The sequence below is a fragment of the Thermobia domestica genome, chromosome 5 (assembly GCF_964235325.1).
Source record: "Thermobia domestica chromosome 5, izTheDome1.hap1.1, whole genome shotgun sequence".
Lineage (NCBI taxonomy): Eukaryota > Metazoa > Arthropoda > Insecta > Zygentoma > Lepismatidae > Thermobia > Thermobia domestica.
Genome location: NC_137458.1, coordinates 164684470 through 164708240, shown reverse-complemented (window position 1 = coordinate 164708240; position 23771 = coordinate 164684470). Strand labels below are relative to the sequence as shown.

Below are 23771 nucleotides of genomic sequence, written 5' to 3'. Positions count from 1 at the left end.
GGCTGTTCCATGTCACCTCAGAGGTGAACACTTCGGGGAGTTTGGAGGCATGAAAAATACTAAGAATTCCGTTGAGGTCCTCGAACGTTTTTGCGCTGGATACTATGGCATTAACAGTGGAACGTCCAAGAGTAAATCCGTATTAACGGGATTGTCTAACCACGCTGGAACAACTGAAGTGTACATCGGAACAACTGAAGAAGTGTACAATGTAACCTTCTAAGTATGAATTCACTTATGGCACCATTAGATATGCACATAACACGAATGCTTTGCAAGCAGACACAACAAATTCGACTGTGTCAATAGTTAAAGTTTCGCGTTTTTCACCTGCGCTCGCGAAAGGTAAGTCAATGCTAAACTTGTGAGGGGGAAAAATAATAAATGGTCAAAATAAGTTTTTTAAATACGAAAAGAATGATGATTGAAACTACGAGAAATATTTGAAATGGAGAAGTTGAAGAGAGAAAATAGAACAAGTAATTAGTTTCATATAGTAGTACTGTTATTGAAGATAATAAATGTAAATGTGAAATAAATGCAAGGATAAAAACAGTGAAAAAACTTTCGAACAAAGTATGGAATCTACTATACAGTTACTTCAGGTAAAAAAAAATATTCTTAAAAAATGTGTTGGGGAAGGACAATAGTATTGTAAAAGACCGAGAAAATCAACTGGAAACGTTTGAAATGGTACAGAAAAGAATTATGAAAATTAACTGGTTGAAACTTAAAACTCAGGAAGGAGTATTAGCAGAAGTTGGTGGGAGAACAATGGTAGGTTTATTAGAAAAGAGGAAGACGTTAGGACAATAATTCTCTAGAATTTCTTTTAATGGAGGTATGATAAAAGGTAAAGTAAAAATAGGAAGAAGAACATTAATTTAAAAGTTATATCCAAGAAGGTCAGAACGGTGATATTACCGGAGAATTGTAATGAACAAGAAAACAATGAATGATATGAATTTTAAATTGTTACAGAGTTCTGCAGGAAATACATGTGTAACATTTTCTGTCTTAAGCCCTAATGCATCTGGACGAAGCCAGTGTCTAGCTCGGGGTAGTATGTATGCGTCTCCCAGGAACTTCCGCGGGGGATGTTGTTAAGCTTATTGGACTCACACCTAAAAGAAAATATTATTTGCTTGACATCTAGCTATGAAATTATGAACATTGTGTAAGCTGAAAGCTGTTGTCATTTGTTTTGTTTTGTGGTACTTCCCTGGTGAACATAGAATGCTTCACTGAATGTTTTGTACTAAAATTGTCTTACTTTTTTCCTATGGCACTAGTAATATATTAGGTAGTCTCAAATTATTTTGATGTGAGTAAAAGAGGATTTGTTTAACTTAGTGTTGTACCAGCTCCACCCAATAATATCAATAAATGTAATTGTAATGCCCCACACGTTATGTGATGGCATTCCAAACTCTGATCGTTTATTTATTCAGTATTATGATTTTGTTGTTTTTATTCATTCAATTAATTATTCAATATGTTGTCGTTAATTTTATTTTGCATCTCAACGGAAAGTATATGTTGGCTAAATGGTACAAATCCTGCGCCTCTAAATTTCTTCGTGAAAAGAAAAGGAAGTCATACTAAAAAAAAAATGGTTACTAAGTGAAAAGAGAAGCTTAAACAAATAGAAGTTAAATGATATTTTTTTAGATTTATAATTATCAGAAATATGAAGTTTAAAAGTATGCAGTGTTAATTAGTGGACCCACTCCGGGTTCTCACACGCAATTTCCGATGACCCTTTGTATACACTAAAACTGTTGGAGCATAATCAAAATTTCTAGTGGAAACAATGTTATTTGCTTTTGTGGTATCTGATGGCTGTTTACTACATTTGGGAGTATCTGGACTGTTGATGGTACAGAAAGCTATGAATATTTTACTAGGATATGGGATATATGTAGGTCTAATATTAATGATCATGATCATCATGTTTGAGAAATTAAAATCCGTAGAATGATTTGGATTACAAGGTTTGTTGAAATGTGGAACTAGGCGTATTCCAAGTATGTTATACATGTGAAGAATACATAAACGTCGAGAAATTGAATTAAAGAAGAAATAAGAAAAATAAATGCATATTTATTATTGATAGAATAGTACAAAACATATTTCATGTTAGTAGAGATAAATATTTAATTAAATACAAATATAAAGAAGTAAAGTTATGAAAACTCGAAATACGCCTAAGAAACTAAAAAATGCAAAAGACTACTGTTTATCCACATACGGTATTTCTTATTGCAATTAGGAATCATTCTTCAGGATAGTCAACACACACAAGAGGTTAACTATGGAATACCTTAAGATAATAAACTACAGTTAAAAATCCAATTATTAATAATACTGACATATACCTAGAGATACTTGTTTAAAACATCTTAGAATATATCAACTTGAATTAGACCGTCGTCCAGTTACATTATAATTTGGATGAAACATTGGAAAACAGCTACATCCTGAAGGAAAAGGAAATAAGTTCAATATGTAAAAAGCAGATAATGTGTTTCTTGATAAAATATGTGCATGTTAGTTTATATATGTATTATGTATGTATATGTTTTTGTGCTGATTTGTTTTCTTCTAGGCTTACAGTTTGTAATAATAATTTGAATTGTGAACTGTTTGCTGGTCATTGCAATATTATTATTGTATCAAGATCTTTTTCAGCTTATTCTGATTATTCCTTGTTCGGTTCCTTGGGTACAGACTCTCTCCATTCCGCATCTGGAAGCGTTTGTTTGTGTTTTTCTTGCTTGGGATGTCATCCTAAGCTGGCGACTCGGGCCGTTCACGTCGCCTTCGTGAGTGCTTAAACGTTCACGCAGTGTGACGTGTTCTATTTCTTCCGTTGCGTGTTACATACTTACCCTACTCTTCGTCTTCTACTGCTTTGAAGAAAGTCCACTGAAAATAGAAGATGCATCGAAAGAAGATCATGTGACTACATCGTAGTGGTGGTGACGAAGGAGAGGGGCGTAACATAATCACTCTTGAAATTGAATGTTTGAAGATGAATTTGATAACTGCCAGGAAGCTGGAATTTGCATAGCCATATAAGTACAGGAGTGAAAGTGTTCATAATCAAAGTTGATTAAGTATATGATTATATTTGAGTTATCAAGATGTTACTTGTGTGGCAAAAACATTGAAGAGTCAAAACTGAGAAAATTCAAATAATGAAATTTATATATTTCTTAAGTATAGATTTGTTAACTGAATAAATAATAACTATATCCTCGTTTGCTCTGTAATTAGCATTTTTCTTTATCAATGAAACAAATTGATTCATGTGAAATAGAATAAGTTTGTTAAAGCACCACTTTCAGTTGTAACGCCAATTTATCACATGCCAAGTGATGAAATGCACTGTGGAGACAAATGTGTACATACGTGCTTTCATCTCTTATTGCAATAAGAGTATACCGGTAGTACTACTTTTAGCAATACAAGACTTCAGCGTAAACCACTTTCCCCCATAAAAACAAAAACTAAACTAATTTACCATGTATACATTTTTTACACGAGGCGGCTTGTTTTGCAGAGTCTTATCCTACTAACTTTAATAAACAAATACAAGGTAATATGAAAATAGATTTTATTTTTCGTTTCACATCTTACACAAAAAGGTAACAGAACAATGTGATCACAGCAGTTAGTGTTCATATTCGGCCCACAAAGCCACTAAGATAAATTTTGACATTTTATCGCTCTTGCAAATGTGCAATTCATGGATAAGAGGCATGTCAGTTTGAGTTCTTACGAGCAAATGGAGATACCTGAATGACAATTATTTATACTTAGTTGCTTTGTTAGCGAATAGCCATGTAAATAGAATTTGTACTTAGAATTGGTCAATTGTTTTGACTAATACAAGTCATCATACTGACTGTACTTGTCGCTTGATTCGCTAACATCCCTTTTGTGGTAGATGAGGACGTCCTTAACGTAGACATTGGTCGCACTCTTGATGTCGCGTTCATCGAATTTCCTGTCGAAAGGATATCCCATGGGCTTGGTATCAGGGTACTTGCCTTCCTTTACACCGCAAAGGATGAAGGGCTGTTTGTAGTTGACATTATCTTGTTCATTATTCTCATTCTCTGTAACCATGATAAAGAGGGTGAATGGAAGTCCTGCCTTCTTACCCTTAGGCAAAAGAAGGTGCTCAGGAAGACCACACTGGCGTTTTCCCTGAAAATAAATTTTAAAAAATAATAAAATAATGTTAACACAAAGTTTTTACTATGTTCCTTTAATACCTATATATATAATGTTTAGTAAAACTAGTTTTATTGCAGCTTCCTTTTATTGATATATTTTATCTATTTGAACCAAGCAATGGGTGTGCCAAAAATATAAGCTATCAAAAATGATCAATTAATTATGTTCTAATGGCTATAGAACAAGAATTTGGCATTCGATATTTAACGTTTCAAAATAAATATATTCCTATATGTGTCCATTATATGTAGAATTCTTTGTACATCTTGAAATATTCTATTCAGATTTCAAAACATAAGTTTTGATTTTTTTTCTCTTTTGTTCTCTATTTAACGCCGACTTTATGAAGGTCGAGATCTACGACTAACGTAATTCTAGAACCACAAATTGAATTCAATACAGTTGGACGATGCACATATTATCATGTAAAATCAACCCTTACAGTATTGGCTGTTCACTTTCACAATATCACACCTCCAAGAGATCAATATTACAAGACCACTCCAGGAAGATGAATCAGTACCGTGCATTTATTAATTAGCTAAATACGATTTTCAAAACTGACTAAATTGACTGTAGTTTTCAATTTTGTTTCCTTGCAGTTTCAAGTGTCAATTGGAAAGATATTATTGTAACTAGAGAATCTAACATTTCCATTTCCCTCTTCATTAAAACAGAAACAACGTTTAATGTGTAAAAAGTCAAAAATCTGAATTTATCGCTGTGGAGTATACAACGTGATTATACAATGCATATACAATAATGAACTTCTTGAGTTACAATTTAAGGAATAAAGTTAATGAATGTATTCAAGAAATTATAGAAAAAGATACTGTACATAAACTATAAATGAATTTGACCAGGTAAACGACACCTCAGAAACTTATTTTCGTAAGTAAAGAAAATATTTTTTCTAAAGTTATTTCAACGTCATTATTGAGGAACTAACATATATTCGTACAAAATGCTGAGATCTTTAACTTTTCTTCTTGAGGTTGCTTACAAATGTTTTAAATTCGACGATACTAGTTCAATCTCGAAAGATGCCACTATATTTAATAGTAATATAGATACAGTTTAGACAATCTTAAGTAATGCTCCCTATCTATGTGTGTTATTTTTAAACTAGCAATTTCTCTGTGATTGAAGGAAAACTTCATAAGAAGTACCATTCTTAAAGTTTTAAGCTCAACGACCAATCCTATATCAGAACTAAAAGTTTCTGTCTCATATGCTTATAGAAATAATTCATATGAAGGGTAAGGGGAAAAAAGAGGGAATGTCACAAAACTACATTTTCGAGAAAACGGCGTTTTAACATTGAAAACCGTGTAAAAAGAATAGGATTATTAAATCTTTCGCCCCTTTTTACATGGACATTTTTACATCTAGGCATGCATGGCATATACAGTCAAATAGTACCAAGAGTCGCCAAAAGATAGGACAAGGCACCCGAAAAAGCACATACATGGTCATTCCTTGTTTTTTCCCCTTACCCTTATTTGTTAGAAAAGCTGCGACCAATGAATTATCATTTTCAAGGAGATTACAAATAGTAAAATTAAAGCCAATTGGTTTGTCTCCTACAGCGGGATACTATCTTAATAATATTTTAAAAATAACAATACAGAGTATGTGATACCACAATGAAAGTTCTTGTTTTTCGTTTTCTAAAAATAAAGTTTGTTTCTATGATAACCAATGCTAGCGCAGATAATGTCTTTTAAATTTTGTTGATATGGAAATTACTTATTCACGGTAGCTAATTGGACCCCCCACCCAATCTAATTTAGAATCCATTGATATACGTGTGAAGTGTTGAAACATCCCGATGTTCATTTGTGTTTGCATTCTGTTAAATTCTACGTCTAAATAACAAAACAATTCCGAAATAGATTCAGAACATTTAATTCCCATTTACTAATACGATGAAGTTCAATACTACTCTCAACCACTATTTTTCTGATTACGCTTTAGTTTAGATTATGTACTTGGAATAATAATTTTCAGAAAGTACTCACTCAATTTTGAGTAAATTTGCGTCTTTGGAGAGGGAATTTCAAATCTGTTCAAGGAATGTGCCACATGACGATTGTGGGATTTAAAATGTTTAAGTAGAATCTATCTCACTGAACAAACTGAAGCTATTGAAATGAATTTATAACATTTATTGGTCAACTTCACTTAGATATTGGTTAGTTTAAGATTTCTTTTCTAAATTGAACTTGTTTGTTATGATAGCATTTATATTGAGATAAGTTGCGAGTATATAGACGCCCATTCTTGAAATATCTAAATCACATAAGTTGATATCTCTCATATTCTCTATTTTGATGTTATTATGAATCTTACCTTCTGAACGTAGAAAGTCTGTTCTCCTTCAACAGCACTCTTCACCATGTGTTTCAGGTTTTTGGTGGGGATATGATCAGGAACAATAGAGTTGAAGTCCTTAGATTCTCTCTGGATTACGTTCTTCCCAGAAGTCACTATAGAAAAAATCAATAATACAATTATGATCACTATCTAGCTTGTGATTTAAAGAAATCAGAAATAAATATTACATTACAAAATACAAGATTTTGAGATAAATATTATCAAGATAACCGAAATTCAGCGTGAGCGACACGTAGACTGAAATCTTTAATATATGTGTGTTAAATTGGGAAGAGCTGTAATAATACCTAACACATCATATTAACACACAGCTTAGAGATTGAGTTGAATTAAATCTTCCTCCAGGTTGTAAGTAAAATGATCAGAAATAAAATAGTATGGAAAGATGAAAGAGAAAAGAATGGAATGAACTGCTAAGTTTGGAGAAAGTGTGACTCATGGAATACATCTAAGCACATCGTCACTTGTCACTTGTTACTGCAACCAAATAAAAAGAAAAAAAAGAGTTGAAATTGAACTTCTATCCCTGAACTCCATGCATGACAGGGCTGATATGGTGCATATTTTGTCAACAAATTATTTTAGTGAAGTGGATGTCTAGTGACACAGAGTAGTTGAGAATCGGAAGGCAAAAATAACCCAGAGATTAAAGAACTATGGTAAACTGCGATTTGAGAAAATAAAACGATTTGAATAAATAAATATGTGTATACAAATATAGGTAAAAGTTGCCTCATTTAAGGACAGGTTATGCAAATGCATGGGCTGGGTGTGTAGGTGGATGATTTTTGACTTCAAAGTAATGTAGGCAGCACCATACTTAGCCCATTTACTTGCCCAGGTTGCTCAAGATAACCCTCTTAAAAAGACTGAATGAAATACATTGCCGACTTTGCAATGAGAGTAGAAGAAAAACAATCGTATCTCCACCGAAGATAGAATTCAGGCTTTACAGTTGGAAGAAGAAAGTATAGAAAAGCTTTAGTATGTAGGTTGACCTGACGTATCGTACTAATAACATATTAGTTCGTAGGAAAATGTGAGTTTTAAAAATATTCGTAATTAGAGCATTTATAATAAGATTGAAACAAACAAAAGATTTGTTTGTTATAGCTTAAACCACATGTGATTGATTCAAATTTACTTGTTTATAAGTTGTGTGAATCATTTGTATTTGTTGTAATGTTTAATGTAAAAGTATGTCAACCCGAGGATATGGTTGGAGACAAGTCAATTTGACCGACGGGCTGGTGCGAAATAAGAGTAAGAGATTACATTTTTATGATCTCGATAGTTTGATGATGTTATGTGATTAGCAAAACCCCCGACACCGTTTTTCCATGTTTCTCCAACGTTGACAGAGACTAGATAAAGTCCTGAGTAATATTTAGGTCGCTTCAATGTCAAGCCCAAAATTAAAATTTTTCTAAACAGAAATGTGAAGTTGAACATCTCACGAAAAATTCATGTGTCTATTATGTTGGCAGCCAAAACTATAATTATACAGTTTATTTTCTAATAACTTAATGTATTTTTAAAAACTCTGTTAAAATAGGTACTTATATATAGAATTGAAATATAAGTCCTTTTTATCATTTTCTGGACTATTTAAACTTATTTGAAGCGAGAAATGAAATCTCGCATCATCCATGAATTAAATTCATCCACCCATTTGATAGACAAATGCTTTATCAACTATGTCACAATGTCTCCATTTGTTGTAAAATGAATAATAATATAATAAAGAAATTTGAAACTGAGAGTTAACGCATGCTTCTTTACTTACTTAAATGTCTCAATTGTGGATTTTACCTTATTAATGCTTCAATGACTCTAAGTTACTGATTTTATTTTTATTCATGTTAAGAAGTAAATTTGTTATACTTAACAGAAGTACCGCAAAGAATTGAACTAGGTATTTTAAACTAAAACATTATTATCTGATTATCCTTATAATGCCTTTTCTTCATTCCAAGCACAAATTAATTTTAGTATTTGGTAATTACGACATATATCTAATATATGTACACTCACATTGTACAGGGAATCTGTCCAGTTCCACCATGTATTGCCTCTTCTCCTCCAAGGACAATTCTTGTCCCAGGTAGTTGTATTTGGGTCCAAGGAAGACACGTACCATGGCATTCTTATTGTTGTCACTTTCAACCTCAACCTTTACAGTGAAAGGTTTGTGGTTGATCCTCTTTACGCGTGCCTTGATGATCACTTCCTGATCCTGTTGGAATTGTTGGCGTTCTCCCTCCTTCAAGGTGGCATCTACAACGTTGGTGAGGTCCACATCATAATCCTCGAAGTATGTCATCAGCTTATCAACTTCTACATTCACCACTTTTACTCCTTGTTCCTGGATCTGTTAATGACAAAAACTTTCATTTATTGTAATCCCGAACCAGATCTTCTAAACATTCTGTACATGGTAATGTAGATTTATTAACTAAACTATTGGGTTATATTTCACTATCGTGTCTTAATAACGGATGATTAAGGAAAATGAATGATTATGAAAACAAATGATGGAATGAAAATGTAAGAGGAAACGGAAAAGCTCGAGAAATCCCAAGGATATGGTGTTTTCCACAACAACTTTACATGGTCTTGGGTCAAACCAGGCATGTTTTGTACCTGAAGCGAGGGGGCTACCACTAAGCTACCGTAGTACCCATTCATTACATTAATAGTTCTTAGAATCTTGTGAAATTCTATATAGGATAAAACTTCATAAATTATTATAAATTAAAATACCAAAGTGAAACACACTAGTATTTAATTTTCTAATGAATGGTGAAAAAGCAATTCTAGCGAAAGAGATGCCAGTCTCAGATTGTATAACCTTGTTTCAGCTTTTTGAAAAGTAGGAAATGTTCCTTGATTTTTTAATACTGCTTGTGTTTCCTCATGTTTGTATCTTTTATTTATTTATTTATTTATATATTTTGTAAATAATCAGTAAACGTTTTCACATACTTGATAGAACTAAATGTCTAATACATGAATTAAAATCCCCAATGATTTATTAAATATTTTAACTTACGTCTTGGCGAGTGTATTGTGGTAGATTTTCCTTATGTTTCTGGAAAAGTCTGTTGATTCTCTTGTGGATGCTGTAGAATGCAGGATCACGGACAGAAGTCTCATAATGTTCCAGAACGCTGGGAGTTTGCTGTAAATCAAGAATAAGTAACATGTAAGGATTTTATTCACTTCCTATATATAGGCTAAATTCTTCTACGTGCCTACAACTTGAGTGCAAGTATACTTTAGTAAATATTGAAAACTAAACAAGTTAATTGGTATCATCCACTTTGAAATTTTTACTGATTTGAATTTAGGAATCTTTGCTTTTGCGTATCACGACACACATAAAGTTAGTATCAAAGCTTTATTTCTTTGATCAAGAGTAGATAGATTATTTTAAAATATTGATAAAATATTAATTTTGTGGAATGAAACTCAGATTAGAAAAGCTTAAAACAACGACTATTTTATATGTATGCTTTTGGAGTTAAGCAGCTTAGATAAACATCTCATTTAGTTTATGTATTCAAATTGGATGTACTTACATCGTACTTATCTTCAGGATCAGTAACACGTCCCACAACCTTGTGTGTCATTGTCTTAATGGAACCATGGTATTTGTTGCCATAATATTTGTCATTCTCATCATGAGTGGCTCCGACAATTTTTCCTAAAATATCAATTCCTTTGTCGTTGTTGAGAGGAACTTGGTTGTTTTCATCCTGAAATCAAACAGAAATTTGAATAAGCATACGTTTCTTCGTACATGTTACATGTTGTGGAATCTAGAAGTTTCACAAAACTATGGGTATAAGTAAGCCAGGTGGCCTAATAAAAGGTTCTACAATGTAACGCTATTGTTAACCTGCATTCAGATCTGTTGCTCTTTCGTCGTCAAAATGATTCCGAATCACTCTTCAAAATCGTCCTTCGTTTGTCCATTCTTTGAGAAATTATGAGTTTATGGCAAATGTAAGTAGTCTTCCTTTTTTAAACAAAAAGGAAATGTTGATAAATATATAATGTACTTCGGAATATACGAACTATTTTTGTACTAGAAACTAGACTATATACTTCTTCAATATAGTTTTAACAGCTAATACAATTTAACTGCTATAATTGCCTAAGAGATTTTATAAAAGAACTATATGTATGTCGTAAATCTATGTTTGAACTCATAATGTGGTAAGTGCTTACCGTAAAGATGTATCCTCTATCAATTGCGTCACGTACTCTCCTTTCGTAATCATTAACATCTCGTACTTTCAGCCGTTCTTCTGGTTTCTCGTAGTCCAAGTCTTTCAGTTGGAGGTTATCTGGGCGCAATGGAAAATTTTCACCTTGTCTGTAGGACAACTTAGGAGCATAACCACGCTATAGGAAGATAATTTTTATAATATATTAGCCATATATAAAAATACTATTGAGTAAAATGTATTTCTATACTCTAATAGTATTACTTATATATTACAAAGTTTATGCTTCATAGTAAAGGCCATCATCTTATTCTTTAGAATATCTAATTTAGTTTCCAGTTTTAAGCTTTACTTTTATTATTTCTTAATAATTGGTTCTTGCCTTACAGAAAAACTTGAAAGGTAAGAAACAGTTTTCTGAAACATCACATGTATGCAAACAAGAAAGAGTATAATATTTACAAATTATGAATATATATACCAGAAACATTGAAATTATGCATAGAAATGTCTAGTATGTATAAAACTAACGCTAATATTACTTGTTTGATGTTTGATAATTGTCAAGAATATACGCAATTAATACGAACTGAGAATTCCTGGACAAGAGAAACTGTTTCCTTGACTTAATTTTGTTGTGTTGTGTTCTGTTAACTAGGTGGTAAATTAAATTATGACCTTCCTTAAAATCACCTGAAGATTGCTTTACCTCCATTTAAAGTAGATCATAAGAAAACTATCTTTTTAGAATGAAATCATATGCTAATAATTGGCAACTATTGGCATCATAAATACTACTGGTTTAATTTTCATCATCCTTTGTAACCTCTTTTAAAGGTTTAAAATAGAATTGCAATTTTGTAGGTAATTATTACGTGATGACAATTAACAACTTGATAGTAGAATTATGCTTTCACTGAGCGCTTACCTTAACATATTTATTGAGTTTGAGCGTTTCGATGGTTGGCAGATCATTGGCTAGCCTCTCAAGATCGTACCTTGCCAAGAGCTGTTGGTGCATGTAGTAGAAGAGCTCTCCCTTACGGTCTTCCTCGGTGCCATAGTCCTTCTTGTAAAAGAAAGGATGGTCCATCTGATAGTAAGAATAGAATTGATTTAATCCCATATCTTCACTGAAGTAAGCCACCTTCTGGTCTTCATTCTTCAATTGCCTGTTATGAGTGTAGTTCATCTTAATCAAAGCATTCTCTTGCCTCATTTTGGCTTCATAAGCTTTCTTGATGACTTTGGTGTCCAAGAAGAAGTGAGGCATGACTTCGTAGATGGGTGGGAGAACCACGTCCTTAGTATCCTCACGGTGCAGTACAGCAGTTAAGAAAGCGTAAACGAATTGACCTTCATTAACTCTGTCCCTGGCAAAACAAGCAGTTTTTAGGAAAGTATCAAAATCCTTAGCATAATAGAAGACTTCGAAAAGATTGATCATTTCATCTTGTTGTTTCTTGTCAAAAATAGAGAAGATACGACCCCTTGGAAGCATTCCCTCCTTGTATTGCTCCACAAACTTTCTGGCAGCTTCTTCATTCTGTAACAAAGGATAATTTATAGAACATTTTACCGAATTTCTTTGACATGCTCAGGATATATTATTTTGATATATCTAAACATCTATATTTTAAAACACACAGAATTAAAATTTATCGACTTATTTGAACATAAAATATTGTTAAGATGATATTATAGTTTTAAAATATATCAATGGTGCCATCTATGTTAAATAAACTAAAGAATATAAGTGCAAAAATGAAGATGTATTAAGTTTTGAGGTTAGAACTATAATAGTTTTTTTCAATGATTCCGACATCACATTTAGGCACGTCAAGGTTAAAGCCTTTTCTATGCAGGAGTTTTCTTAATTTTTAAATATCAAGAATCATGTTTCTTATTTGTAATGCATTTTCCATTGAAAAGTTTTACATTTTCCTTCAGGTAGAATAATTGAATTTATGTTTAATGCAAACTTAAGAAACTATTTTTTCTTTTAGTTTTTAAAGTTTCATACTGTAAAGAAAATATAATCTGGTAAGAGAGAAAATTCTTTTGATATATAATGTGTAAATGTTTTGTTGTTAGTACCTATTTTTCTGTTTAAATTTGCTAGTAATATTGAATTAACATTAATATTAACTAAAATGAAGTAAAATAGTTAATAAAGCTTTCTTCAATTTATACAACCTGATTAACTTCTCTTGCACGTACGAGCCTACATTCGTTCAATTTTATATCATTTGATCATATGACGCAGGTTGAACAGAGAAAGCTCGAATCTAATCATTGAGTTCACATATCTAAGGAAATTCTATTCACTACATCGTTTCTCAGACGGATTTCAATTATGTTTAATTTGACATTACTTTAATTTTTACATGCTAAGGATTTGAAGTTATGCATTCCACAGTATCTTCAAATCTGTCCATCCCATAATTTTTATACGTCTATGAGATAAAATAATACATTAAAGAGTTATGTTCTAAATAAAAATGAACCGTTTGAATGCATGGTGGTGTAACTCCAACGTTAAAATTTCTCAGGAAAGAAGTTTGAACTTCAAAATCTCATGTAAATAGCATGAAGAGAATGTTATTCACTATTAACCCCTTACGTTTCAGTGACATCTATGTGGATTTTATAAAATACTCCGTGGCAAAATACCAGTGACATTCATGGGGATGTCATGAAAAATATCCTTTATTAAGGGTCATATTAATCCTGAAGATGATGAAATTTTTTAATGGATGCTAGGCACGAGTTAGTTCTACTATTTCTCCTTAGGTGACAGCACCTTACAAACAGAAAGGAAAAAGAAAATGACTTGTCTCAGTAGATGGCAGGCCTAAGGGAGCATTCAGTTACGACACCTATGTGTTTGACGATAAACATTGGAAACTTCGAGATCGGAAAAGAGAGAAAACTTTGTAGTTGATCTCCGATTAGTGCTGCCAACCTGAACCAGCATAAAATCCCTTCAGAACATCAATATTGCCCCTTTACAGCCCAAATGTTCCACAATACAATTTTTCTTATCAGTAATATGAATGCTCTCCTACACGTGTGCATAATAACTATGCCCTATATAAAGGTCTAGACGGTCTTTTAACAATAAATGAAAACAGCACGCACATAGGAAAATGAAACCTGGAACGGAAGGGCCTTACATTCGAAAAGAAACTTCATTATGTTTTTGGTTGCAACCTTAAAATAAATATGAATTTTTATGAAATATTGAACTTGAAAGTTCTGTCTTGAGGAATTATCGATTTCAAGGTTGCATTAATTGGGATCCAAGTGATCCTGTATGCCATCGAATAGTGGGAAAATGAATGAATTGTCTCAAATACATTTTAGAGTATAATTGTCACCTATCTTCAACTGGGTTTTTGTCATGCTACTTTCAAATTCATGTCCTAAAGGGAGGTAGGTGGTCTCATAGTTTATGCGAAAAATTTAGTATCTCACAAGCCCGTCAAGTTAGAAAGAAGAAAATCGGTATGCAAACTTTCATTAAAAACTAACAGATACATGTGCCAGCGGTTACAAAATTCTTGTTTTAGAGGCAAAAAGTGACCACTTTCTATATTTCTTTTGCTACATTGAAAGTGATGTTGCCCTGATGTGTGTGACCGCATAATGGCAAAACGATTGAATAGTACAGTGGAACGAAAAAATCGAATGTTTAAATTTATTTCTAATAGTGTGCAAAAATTACCTTTTGATGTGAAAAAGACAAAAATAAAGTTTTAGGGTAATCGGAAACATGCTTTGAGGTGCCGCTAGTACGATACCGTTTCATATTTTGAAAATTTCTTGTACCATTTCACCTTGTTTCATTCTTGTATTTGCGTTATAAAAAAAATCTTCATTGCACTTGTTATATCTATCTATTGATGAAACGAACTCCGGGAGAGATGAAGGTAAAGGGATTTAAATTTACAGTGAAGTTAAAAAATTAAATCATAACTTTAAAATGCGCAAAAAACCTATTTTTGTAATCGAAAGATCGAAGATATTCGAAGATGGAATAATTACATCTTATTTCTCCTTCTCACTCCAAAAACGTTTGTTTTTTTCAATAAAAGGAAATAACAAGTACAATCAATTTTTAAAAGTGCAAATTAAAAGAAGAGTGAAAGAGACTGAAATGGAGTAAGAAATGTCGAATTTGTGAAACTTTATTGTACCTGTGGCACCCTCAACGTATTCTTCTATTACAAGTTTTATTACTTTTTCTGTTTTTCACATCAAAAGGCAACTTTTCGACACTATTGCAAATAAAATTTTAAAATTCGAGTTTGTTTACTTTTACCCTACTGAACAGTTTGAAATGAATTTTGGAATATAATTAGTACCTGCCCCGTGCTAGTACTTGATTAGAGGGCACATCGTAAGGGAGTAAAGGATTCAAATTTTCTTATAGGTTTTTACCATTACACTTTTATTACTATGCTTAACGTAAGAGGATGAGTAAGGGAGTTAGAGAAGATTCAAATACTTTCCACAATATTACTGTCACCCTATGAAGAGTAAGAAGTTCAGCTAGTTTGATATTAAAGAAATATATTTGCGTATTACCTGGTATTTGTCTACATTCTGTTCGATGTTATAGTTGTTTCCAATATCTGCCAGATCTCTGTACTGATTGGGCTGGTGAACTCTGTGCAGCAGTTTAATGATTACATCCTGCTTGTTTAAATGATAATTGTCCGCAGCTGGAATTTAGAGCAGAAAAGAAACGAATATAATACTACTTATTATCAATACCGAAGAGAATCATTTTAATTTATTATTTCACTTCTATATTACACTACCTAATACGTGTTAATAGTATTGGGACAATCATTCCAACATTTTATCAGAGATACTTTTGCGGGATGCATCATATGCCAATAACATGAATTGATTGTTTGTAGTATATTATGATTTTATGCGAAGCTTGTTAACTTCTTTTATTTAAACTGTTGACGTTCCCTTGAAACATGACTGAATGCAACATTGTAACGAATTCTGTCATTTCAGAAATACAACTTTGTCACCTTTATATTTTGTTATTACCAAAGAATTTTATTACGGAGAATTAACGATATATCACTTCACTAATTCAATACTAGTATATTTTAAAACATTTTTTCGTATATGGTTATTTAAATTTCCAATACTTCTTCGGAAATCGACTTTTAGCCAGTTATACGTCTTTTTTAACTATTCCAATCTGTGTAACTGATACTTAAATACAAAACTATTGTCTATGAAGGTAGATATTGGTTTTAACTTGTCCTAATAGTAAAATAGACTTTTTATTAAGTAGTCAATAACTATTTTATTCTATCCTGTTGAAATCACAAAATTTGAGTCCAGACAGTTCAGGTAAATTTTTACCATAGCAAATTCTACTTACTTTTAAAAATGAAGAGAGGTAAACCTAATTTCTGGTTCATAAACTAAACCGAATTGAGCCATTTTGCTTATCCTTTCGTTTCGAAGATAAAACTGACTTACGAGGAAGCCTGCTTATATTGAATGTAGCCATCCCAAATTTGTTCCCACCGGAATGTCAGAGTTTAAGTGTATTCGAAGTTATTCATTTCATTGAAATAAATAAATAAATAAATAAATAAATAAATAAATAAATAAATAAATAATAATAATAATAATAATAATAAGTTATACAGTTGGAATTTCATGAATTTTGAGTTTCATATGTTCAGATGAAGACTGGACAGTTTTCTGTTTCCAGTTCTGAGTAAGTTAATACCCTTCTTCTATTTTAATAAGGGAAAATTAACATATAAATTCGAACAGATCCAGGTTACAAAATTATTATTCATAGAATTTTAGATGCTTTCCTGTAGAGAGGTTCAAAAAACAACTTTTCAGCTTTGCGTAAAATATTGTATTTATTTCGAGATTTGAAAAAAAAAATATCCAATAGATTTATGTTACTCACCAACTCTGTCGTCATATCTTCTATTATAATGATGGATATTCGTTGCTGCCACAAAGGCAACAAGAAGAGTGGATATCAGTACTAGAGTCTGAGCCATCGTTGTAGAGTTGTGAGTGTTTGTTCCACCACAGCCGAAGAGAGATCGGTTCGATACCTTTTTATACTCTGTATAACTCGGGACTTCCTATTGTCACTTAGACTAATAGCTGATAAGGTCCAGATGAGAGAGCCGCGGGTGGCAACGGAAGGTCAATAGCTCATCAGTGGTGATAGGAAAATTTATTAAATTATGTAATCGAGATTTTAGTTCATAGAGGAATATAACATTTGGTTAGTTACAAGATAAACATTAAAAGATTAATGATAATTAAACTACAACTAGTAGCGTCTAATCTTTATACGATTGCTGTAGTCTGAAAGGGAAGTAGATAAAAAGTGTGGATCATCTCGATAAACGTTCTTGCTCTTATTAATTGAGTTGGATCATGAAAGATGTCATAATGTAAAGTTGTAACTAAACATCTTGTTGTGAAATAAGAAAACAATCTTAGAAATGTTCTCCAAAAATCTCGTCCTAAGAGACCGAACTGCATTAGCAAATTACCCTTTCTGAGTTCCACTCTAAAAGAGATTATACCATTTTGTACTGTTAGTATGAAAAAAATCGTTAGAACAGTTTTCAAGAAAGTATCTATAGTAAGACACCCTTCCACCAGTGAGCTAACTTTTCTGGAACTTTGTGAGAAAAGGAGTTACGCTATTTTATAGGACAGTAATTAAATATAAATATAGTTTCAACTGTTTCCGGAACAATCGATTAAAAATCATTCACTTCGAATTTTTCTGACAAGAAATGGATTCAACAATATTTACTATATTCAAAGAAATGTTTCTCTCATATGAACAATATCCTTATAGAATTCTTATTAATACTCTAACAAAAGAATTCCCACTGTAAATAATGTTCTCCTCTTGTACTGTTTCGAAGGAAATTAATTATGTCAAGTTGGAGTGGTCTTAATGAAATACAGATAAATAAAATAAAAATCTTCAGTGTTGTTACTGAACAAAAATTCTGAGAAGATTTTCAGAACAAATTTCAATCTTAATATACTTTCTGGAAGAAAATATATAATATTAATTATATATAATATATAATAATATATTGTGAGAAAGACAATTATGAAATATTTTATTTTAGTTAATGAGTTTACTATACGCATTTCTGGGATTATTGACATCTATGACCTTAAGCTTGCCATATATGAAGGATGACGCATCTCGACGAGCACAGTATCCGGGAAGGAGACAAAGAAGAAAGAAATAGGGAAGGAAGTGAGTTGTCTGGACTAGTATGTTAAGTACCATCTCGGCATTAGCCTGGTGTGAACGAGAAAAACTCAGAAAATTCCTCAGCCAGCATGCCTGACCTGAAAAAACCGTTATACTTTTACGAGTGAGTGTTCCCATTGAGAATAGAACCGAGCATTGCTCGCACTATGGTAGTTAATGAAATAGTTATTTATAAAATACGCACCCAATCCCTAAACGTTATTTTCAGGGATAGCACAAAATCTTTCCTGTATAATATTACTTCTGATTTATTTTTAGAGCTTTATTATTCTAAATTATATTGCGCTTAACTAGTTGTGTCGTGCATTGTGAAAGCAAGCAACTTCTTTAATTGAAAATTCGCATTTCTTTATTCTTCACAAATTTCATCTAGTTTCAAAAAATCGGATGCTTCCTTACGAAATGTCCGTAAAAAAATATATTTTTAAATAAGATAGGTAGAGAATGTATTAATTCATTCTGTCATTATTGAATAATTTCAACCTCAAGCAGTAGAGGGTCTGAGAAAGCTTCATAGAACTTTTACATCATATTCTATCAAAACTGAATCATGTTTATTAAGCAATCGTAGAACATATTTTCTAAACTGTGAGGAGAGGAAAGTTAAACTTACCATACTCCATTAGTCTTGATTAATTGTAAACTCAAGTGTTGGATATGACTGGAAACATATATATTCAACATTCCGCCAAAACCGAATACTTTATAAAAAGAAATTTACCGTACAATATAATACTTTTATTTCACGTTCACACTTCATATCATCAGTAATAATACAACCCAGGTATCGAAAATAAATCACCTGTTTTATTTTCTCCCCCCTACTTCTATATTTGACTCCGACTGCTTCGTTGCATCGCTTTTACCATTCTAACATTTATTTTCATTCTATATTCTTCACAGTCCTTACTCAAGTCCTCTAACATCTTACTGATTTTCTCTTCAGATTCTGCAACAAATGCCACATCATCTGCAAACTGTATATACTTAATCATTCTACATCCTACTGAAATGCCGTCTTCATTTTGTAGGCTCTTTCTCACTATCTCTTCTAAATCATGTAGGCGAGAGAGAGCACCATTTTGCCGAACTCCCTTTCCAATTGAACTCTCCTCTATTATTTTCTTCCTCATTCTAATATTAACTTTGTTTGCTGTTAGTTATGTAAGTTGCTAATGTGTATTCGATCTTTTCTTTCCAACCCAACCTTCTTTAGAATAGGGGTGTTCGATAAGGCTGAGGACCTATCGAACTTCGGGACTGAAAATTTATCGAGTTGTCATCGGTTACTCGAAACCTTTCGAGTATTTGAAATTATTGAAGTTTCGGGTATTATCGAAATTTCGAGTATTATCGAAGTTTCGGGTATTATCGAAATTTCGAGTATTATTGAAGTTTCGGGTATTATCGAAATTTCGAGTATTATCGAAGTTTCGGGTATTATCGAAATTTCGAGTACTATCGAAGTTTCGGGAATTATCGAAATTTCGAGTACTATCGAAGTTTCGGGTATTATCGGAATTTCGAGTATTATCGAAGTTTCGGGTATTATCGACATTTCGAGTATTATCAAAAGTAGTGATGGACAGTTCGGTTCCTTCACCTCTCCAATGATTCCTTCTTGCAGCCAAACTAGTCTAACAACTTTTTTTATCTGATAAGTTATTGCAAAGGAAAGCGAGTAGAAAGGAAAGCGTGCACAAAGGGATTGCTTTTTCGTCCCCTCCCCCCCCACACAGAAAGCGTTCATTTTTCACGTGTCTAAAGTTAGCCCCGCCCACATTTCAAATGCTACTCAAACTTTTCACATGGTTAGTGCTTCGTTAGTGCACATTAGTGCACTAAACATTGACGTTAGTGCTATCATAATTTAGGAGTTATTGGCGAATAACTTGGGCGGGGCTAACTTTAGATTTTTCAATTTTTACACAATTTTACACTAATTGTCAGACAGAAATGAGATAAACACCAGCGGATAGTGCATCGTTAGTGCTTCCAGAAACACCAAGTACTAACGTTAGTGCTATCATAGTTTAGGAGTTATTAGTGAACAACTTCCGTAGGGCAAAATTTAAATTTATCGAATTTTTAAAAAATTGACACACAAAAGTGGGATAAACGTCAAACGTTAGTGCATCGTTAGTGCTTTCAGAAACACCAACTACTATTGTTAGTGCTATCATAGTTTAAGAGATATTAATGAATAACTCACCGGGCTAGCCCCGCCCACATTTCAAGTGCTAGTGGGATAAACGTCAAACGTTAGTGCATCGTTAGTGCTTCCAGAAACATCAAGAACTAACGTTAGTGCTATCCTAGTTTAGGAGTTATTAATGAATAACTCACGCGGCTAGCCCCGCCCACATTTCAAATGCTACTCAAACTTTCCACATGGTTAGTGCTTCGTTAGTGCACATTAGTGCACTAAACATTGCCGTTAGTGCTATCATAATTAAGGAGTTATTGGCGAATAACTCGGGCGGGGCTAACTTTAGATTTTTCAATTTTTATACAATTTTGCACTAATTGTGAGGCAGAAATGAGATAAAGACCAGCGGTTAGTGCATCGTTAGTGCTTCCAGAAACAACAAGTACTAACGTTAGTTCTATCATAGTTTAGGAGTTATTAGTGAATAACTTCCGTATGGCAAAATTTAAATTTATCGAATTTTTAAAAAAATTGACACACAAAAGTGGGATAAACGTCAAACGTTAGTGCATCGTTAGTGCTTCCAGAAACACCAACTACTAACATTAGTGCTATCATAGTTTAGGAGTTACTAATGAACAACTCATGGAACTAGCCCCGCCCATATTTCAAATACCAGTGGGATAAACGTCAAACGTTACTGCATCGTTAGTGCTTCCAGAAACACCAAGAACTAACGTTAGTGCTATCATAGTTTACGAGTTATTAATGAATAACTCACGCGGCTAGCCCCGCCCACATTTCAAATGCTACTCAAACTTTCCACATGGTTAGTGCCTCCTTAGTGCACATTAGTGCACTAAACATTGACCTTAGTGCTATCATAATTAAGGAGTTATTAGCGAATAACTCGGGCGGGGCTAACTTTAGATTTTTCAATTTTTACACAATTTTGCACTAATTCTCAGGCAGAAATGAGATAAACACCAGCGGTAAGTGCATCGTTAGTGCTTTCAGAAACACCAACTACCAACATCACTGCTATCACAGTTTAGGAGTTATTAATGAATAACTCACGGGGCTAGCCCCGCCCACATTTCAAATGCTAGTGGGATAAACGTCAAACGTTAGTGCATCGTTAGTGCTTCCAGAAACAACCAAGTACTAACGTTAGTGCTATCATAGTTTAGGAGTTATTAATGAATAACTCACCGGGCTAGCCCCGCCCACATTTCAAATGCTAGTGGGATAAACGTCAAACGTTAGTGCATCGTTAGTGCTTCCAGAAACACCAAGAACTAACGTTAGTGCTATCATAGTTTAAGAGTTATTAATGAATAACTCACGCGGCTTGCCCCGCCCACATTTCAAATGCTACTCAAACTTTCCACATGGTTAGTGCTTCGTTAGTGCACATTAGTGCACTAAACATTGACGTTAGTGCTATCATAATTAAGGAGTTATTGGCGAATAACTCTGGCGGGGCTAACTTTAGATTTTTCAATTTTAACACAATTTTACACTAATTGTCAGACAGAAATGAGATAAACACCAGCGGTTAGTGCATCATTAGTGCCTCCAGAAACACCAAGTACTAACGTTAGTGCTATCATAGTTTAGGAGTCATTAGTGAATAACTCACGGGGCTAGCCCCGCCCACATTTCAAATGCTAGTGGGATAAACGTCAAACGTTAGTGCATCGTTAGTGCTTCGAGAAACACCAAGAACTAACGTTAGTGCTATCATAGTTTAGGAGTTATTAATGAATAACTCACGCGGCTACCCCGCCCACATTTCAAATGCTACTCAAACTTTCCACATGGTTAGTGCTTCGTTAATGCACATTAGTGCACTAAACATTGACGTTTGTGCTACCATAATTAAGGAGTTATTAGCGAATAACTCGGGCGGGGCTAACTTTAGATTTTTCAATTTTTACACAATTTTACACTAATTTTCAGACAGAAATGACATAAACACCAACGGTTAGTGCATTGTTAGTGCTCCAGAAAACACTAAGAACAAACGCTAGTGTTATCATAGTTTATGAGTTATTAGTGAATAACTTCCGCTGGGCAAAATTTAAATTTATCGAACTTTTAATAAATTGACACACAAAAGTGGGATAAACGTCAAACGTTAGTGCATCGTTAGTGCTTTCAGAAACACCAACTACTAACATTAGTGCTATCATAGTTTAAGAGATATTAATGAATAACTCACGGGGCTAGACCCGCCCACATTTCAAATGCTAGTGGGATAAACGTCAAACGTTAGTGCATCGTTAGTGCTTCCAGAAACACCAAGAACTAACGTTACTGCTATCATAGTTTAGGAGTTATTAATGAATAACTCACGCGGCTACCCTGCCCACATTTCAAATGCTACTCAATCTTTCCACATGGTTAGTGCTTCGTTAGTGCACATTAGTGCACTAAACATTGACGTTTGTGCTATCATAATTACGGAGTTATTGGCGAATAACTCGGGTGGGGCTAACTTTAGATATTTAAATTTTTACACAATTTTACACTAATTGTCAGACAGAAATGAGATAAACACCAGCGGTTAGTGCATTGTTAGTGCTCCAGAAAACACTAAGAACAAACGCTAGTGTTATCATAGTTTATGAGTTATTAGTGAATAACTTCCGCTGGGCAAAATTTAAATTTATCGAATTTTTAAAAAATTGACACACAAAAGTGGGATAAACGTCAAACATTAGTGCATCGTTAGTGCTTCCAGAAACACCAACTACTAACGTTAGTGCTTCCAGAAACACCAAGAACTAACGTTAGTGCTATCATAGTTTAGGAGTTATTAATGAATAACTCACGCGGATAGCCCCGTCCACATTTCAAATGCTACTCTAACTTTCCACATGGTTAGTGCTTCGTTAGTGCACATTAATGCACTAAACATTGACGTTAGTGCTATCATAATAAAGGAGTTATTGGTAAATAACTCGGGAGGGCTAACTTTAGATTTTTCAATTTTTACACAATTTTGCACTAATTGTCAGGCAGAAATGAGATAAAGACCAGCGGTAAGTGCATCGTTAGTGCTTCCAGAAACACCAAGTACTAATGTTAGTGCTATCATAGCTTATGAGTTATTAATGAATAACTTCCGTAGGGTAAAATTTAAATTTATGGATTTTTTAAAAAATTGACACACAAAAGTGGGATAAACGTCGAACGTTAGTGCATCGTCAGTGCCTCCACAAACACCAAGTACTAACGTTAGTAGTATCATAGTTTAGGAGTTATTAATGAATAACTCACGGGGCTAGCCCCGCCCACATTTCAAATGCTAGTGGGATAAACGTCAATCCTTAGTGGGATAAACGTCAAATGCTACTCAAACTTTCCACATGGTTAGTGCTTCGTTAGTGCACATTAGTGCACTAAACATTGACGTTAGTGCTATCAT

At 33.3% G+C, this 23771-nt stretch overlaps 1 protein-coding gene across 1 annotated transcript; it reads right to left on the bottom strand.

Moving 5' to 3' along the window:
• Window positions 1–3602: 3602 nt before the first annotated feature.
• LOC145686238 (hexamerin-like) lies at window positions 3603–16995 on the bottom strand. The gene is made up of 9 exons (XM_081759329.1): window positions 16837–16995; window positions 15465–15601; window positions 11803–12420; window positions 10876–11052; window positions 10224–10400; window positions 9695–9823; window positions 8677–9013; window positions 6598–6734; window positions 3603–4215 (listed from the first exon to the last, which is right to left on the bottom strand). Exons 1-9 carry the CDS (start codon window positions 16931–16933, stop codon window positions 3889–3891), a joined length of 2136 nt encoding a protein of 711 aa, XP_081615455.1. The 5' UTR covers window positions 16934–16995; the 3' UTR covers window positions 3603–3888.
• Window positions 16996–23771: the final 6776 nt, after the last annotated feature.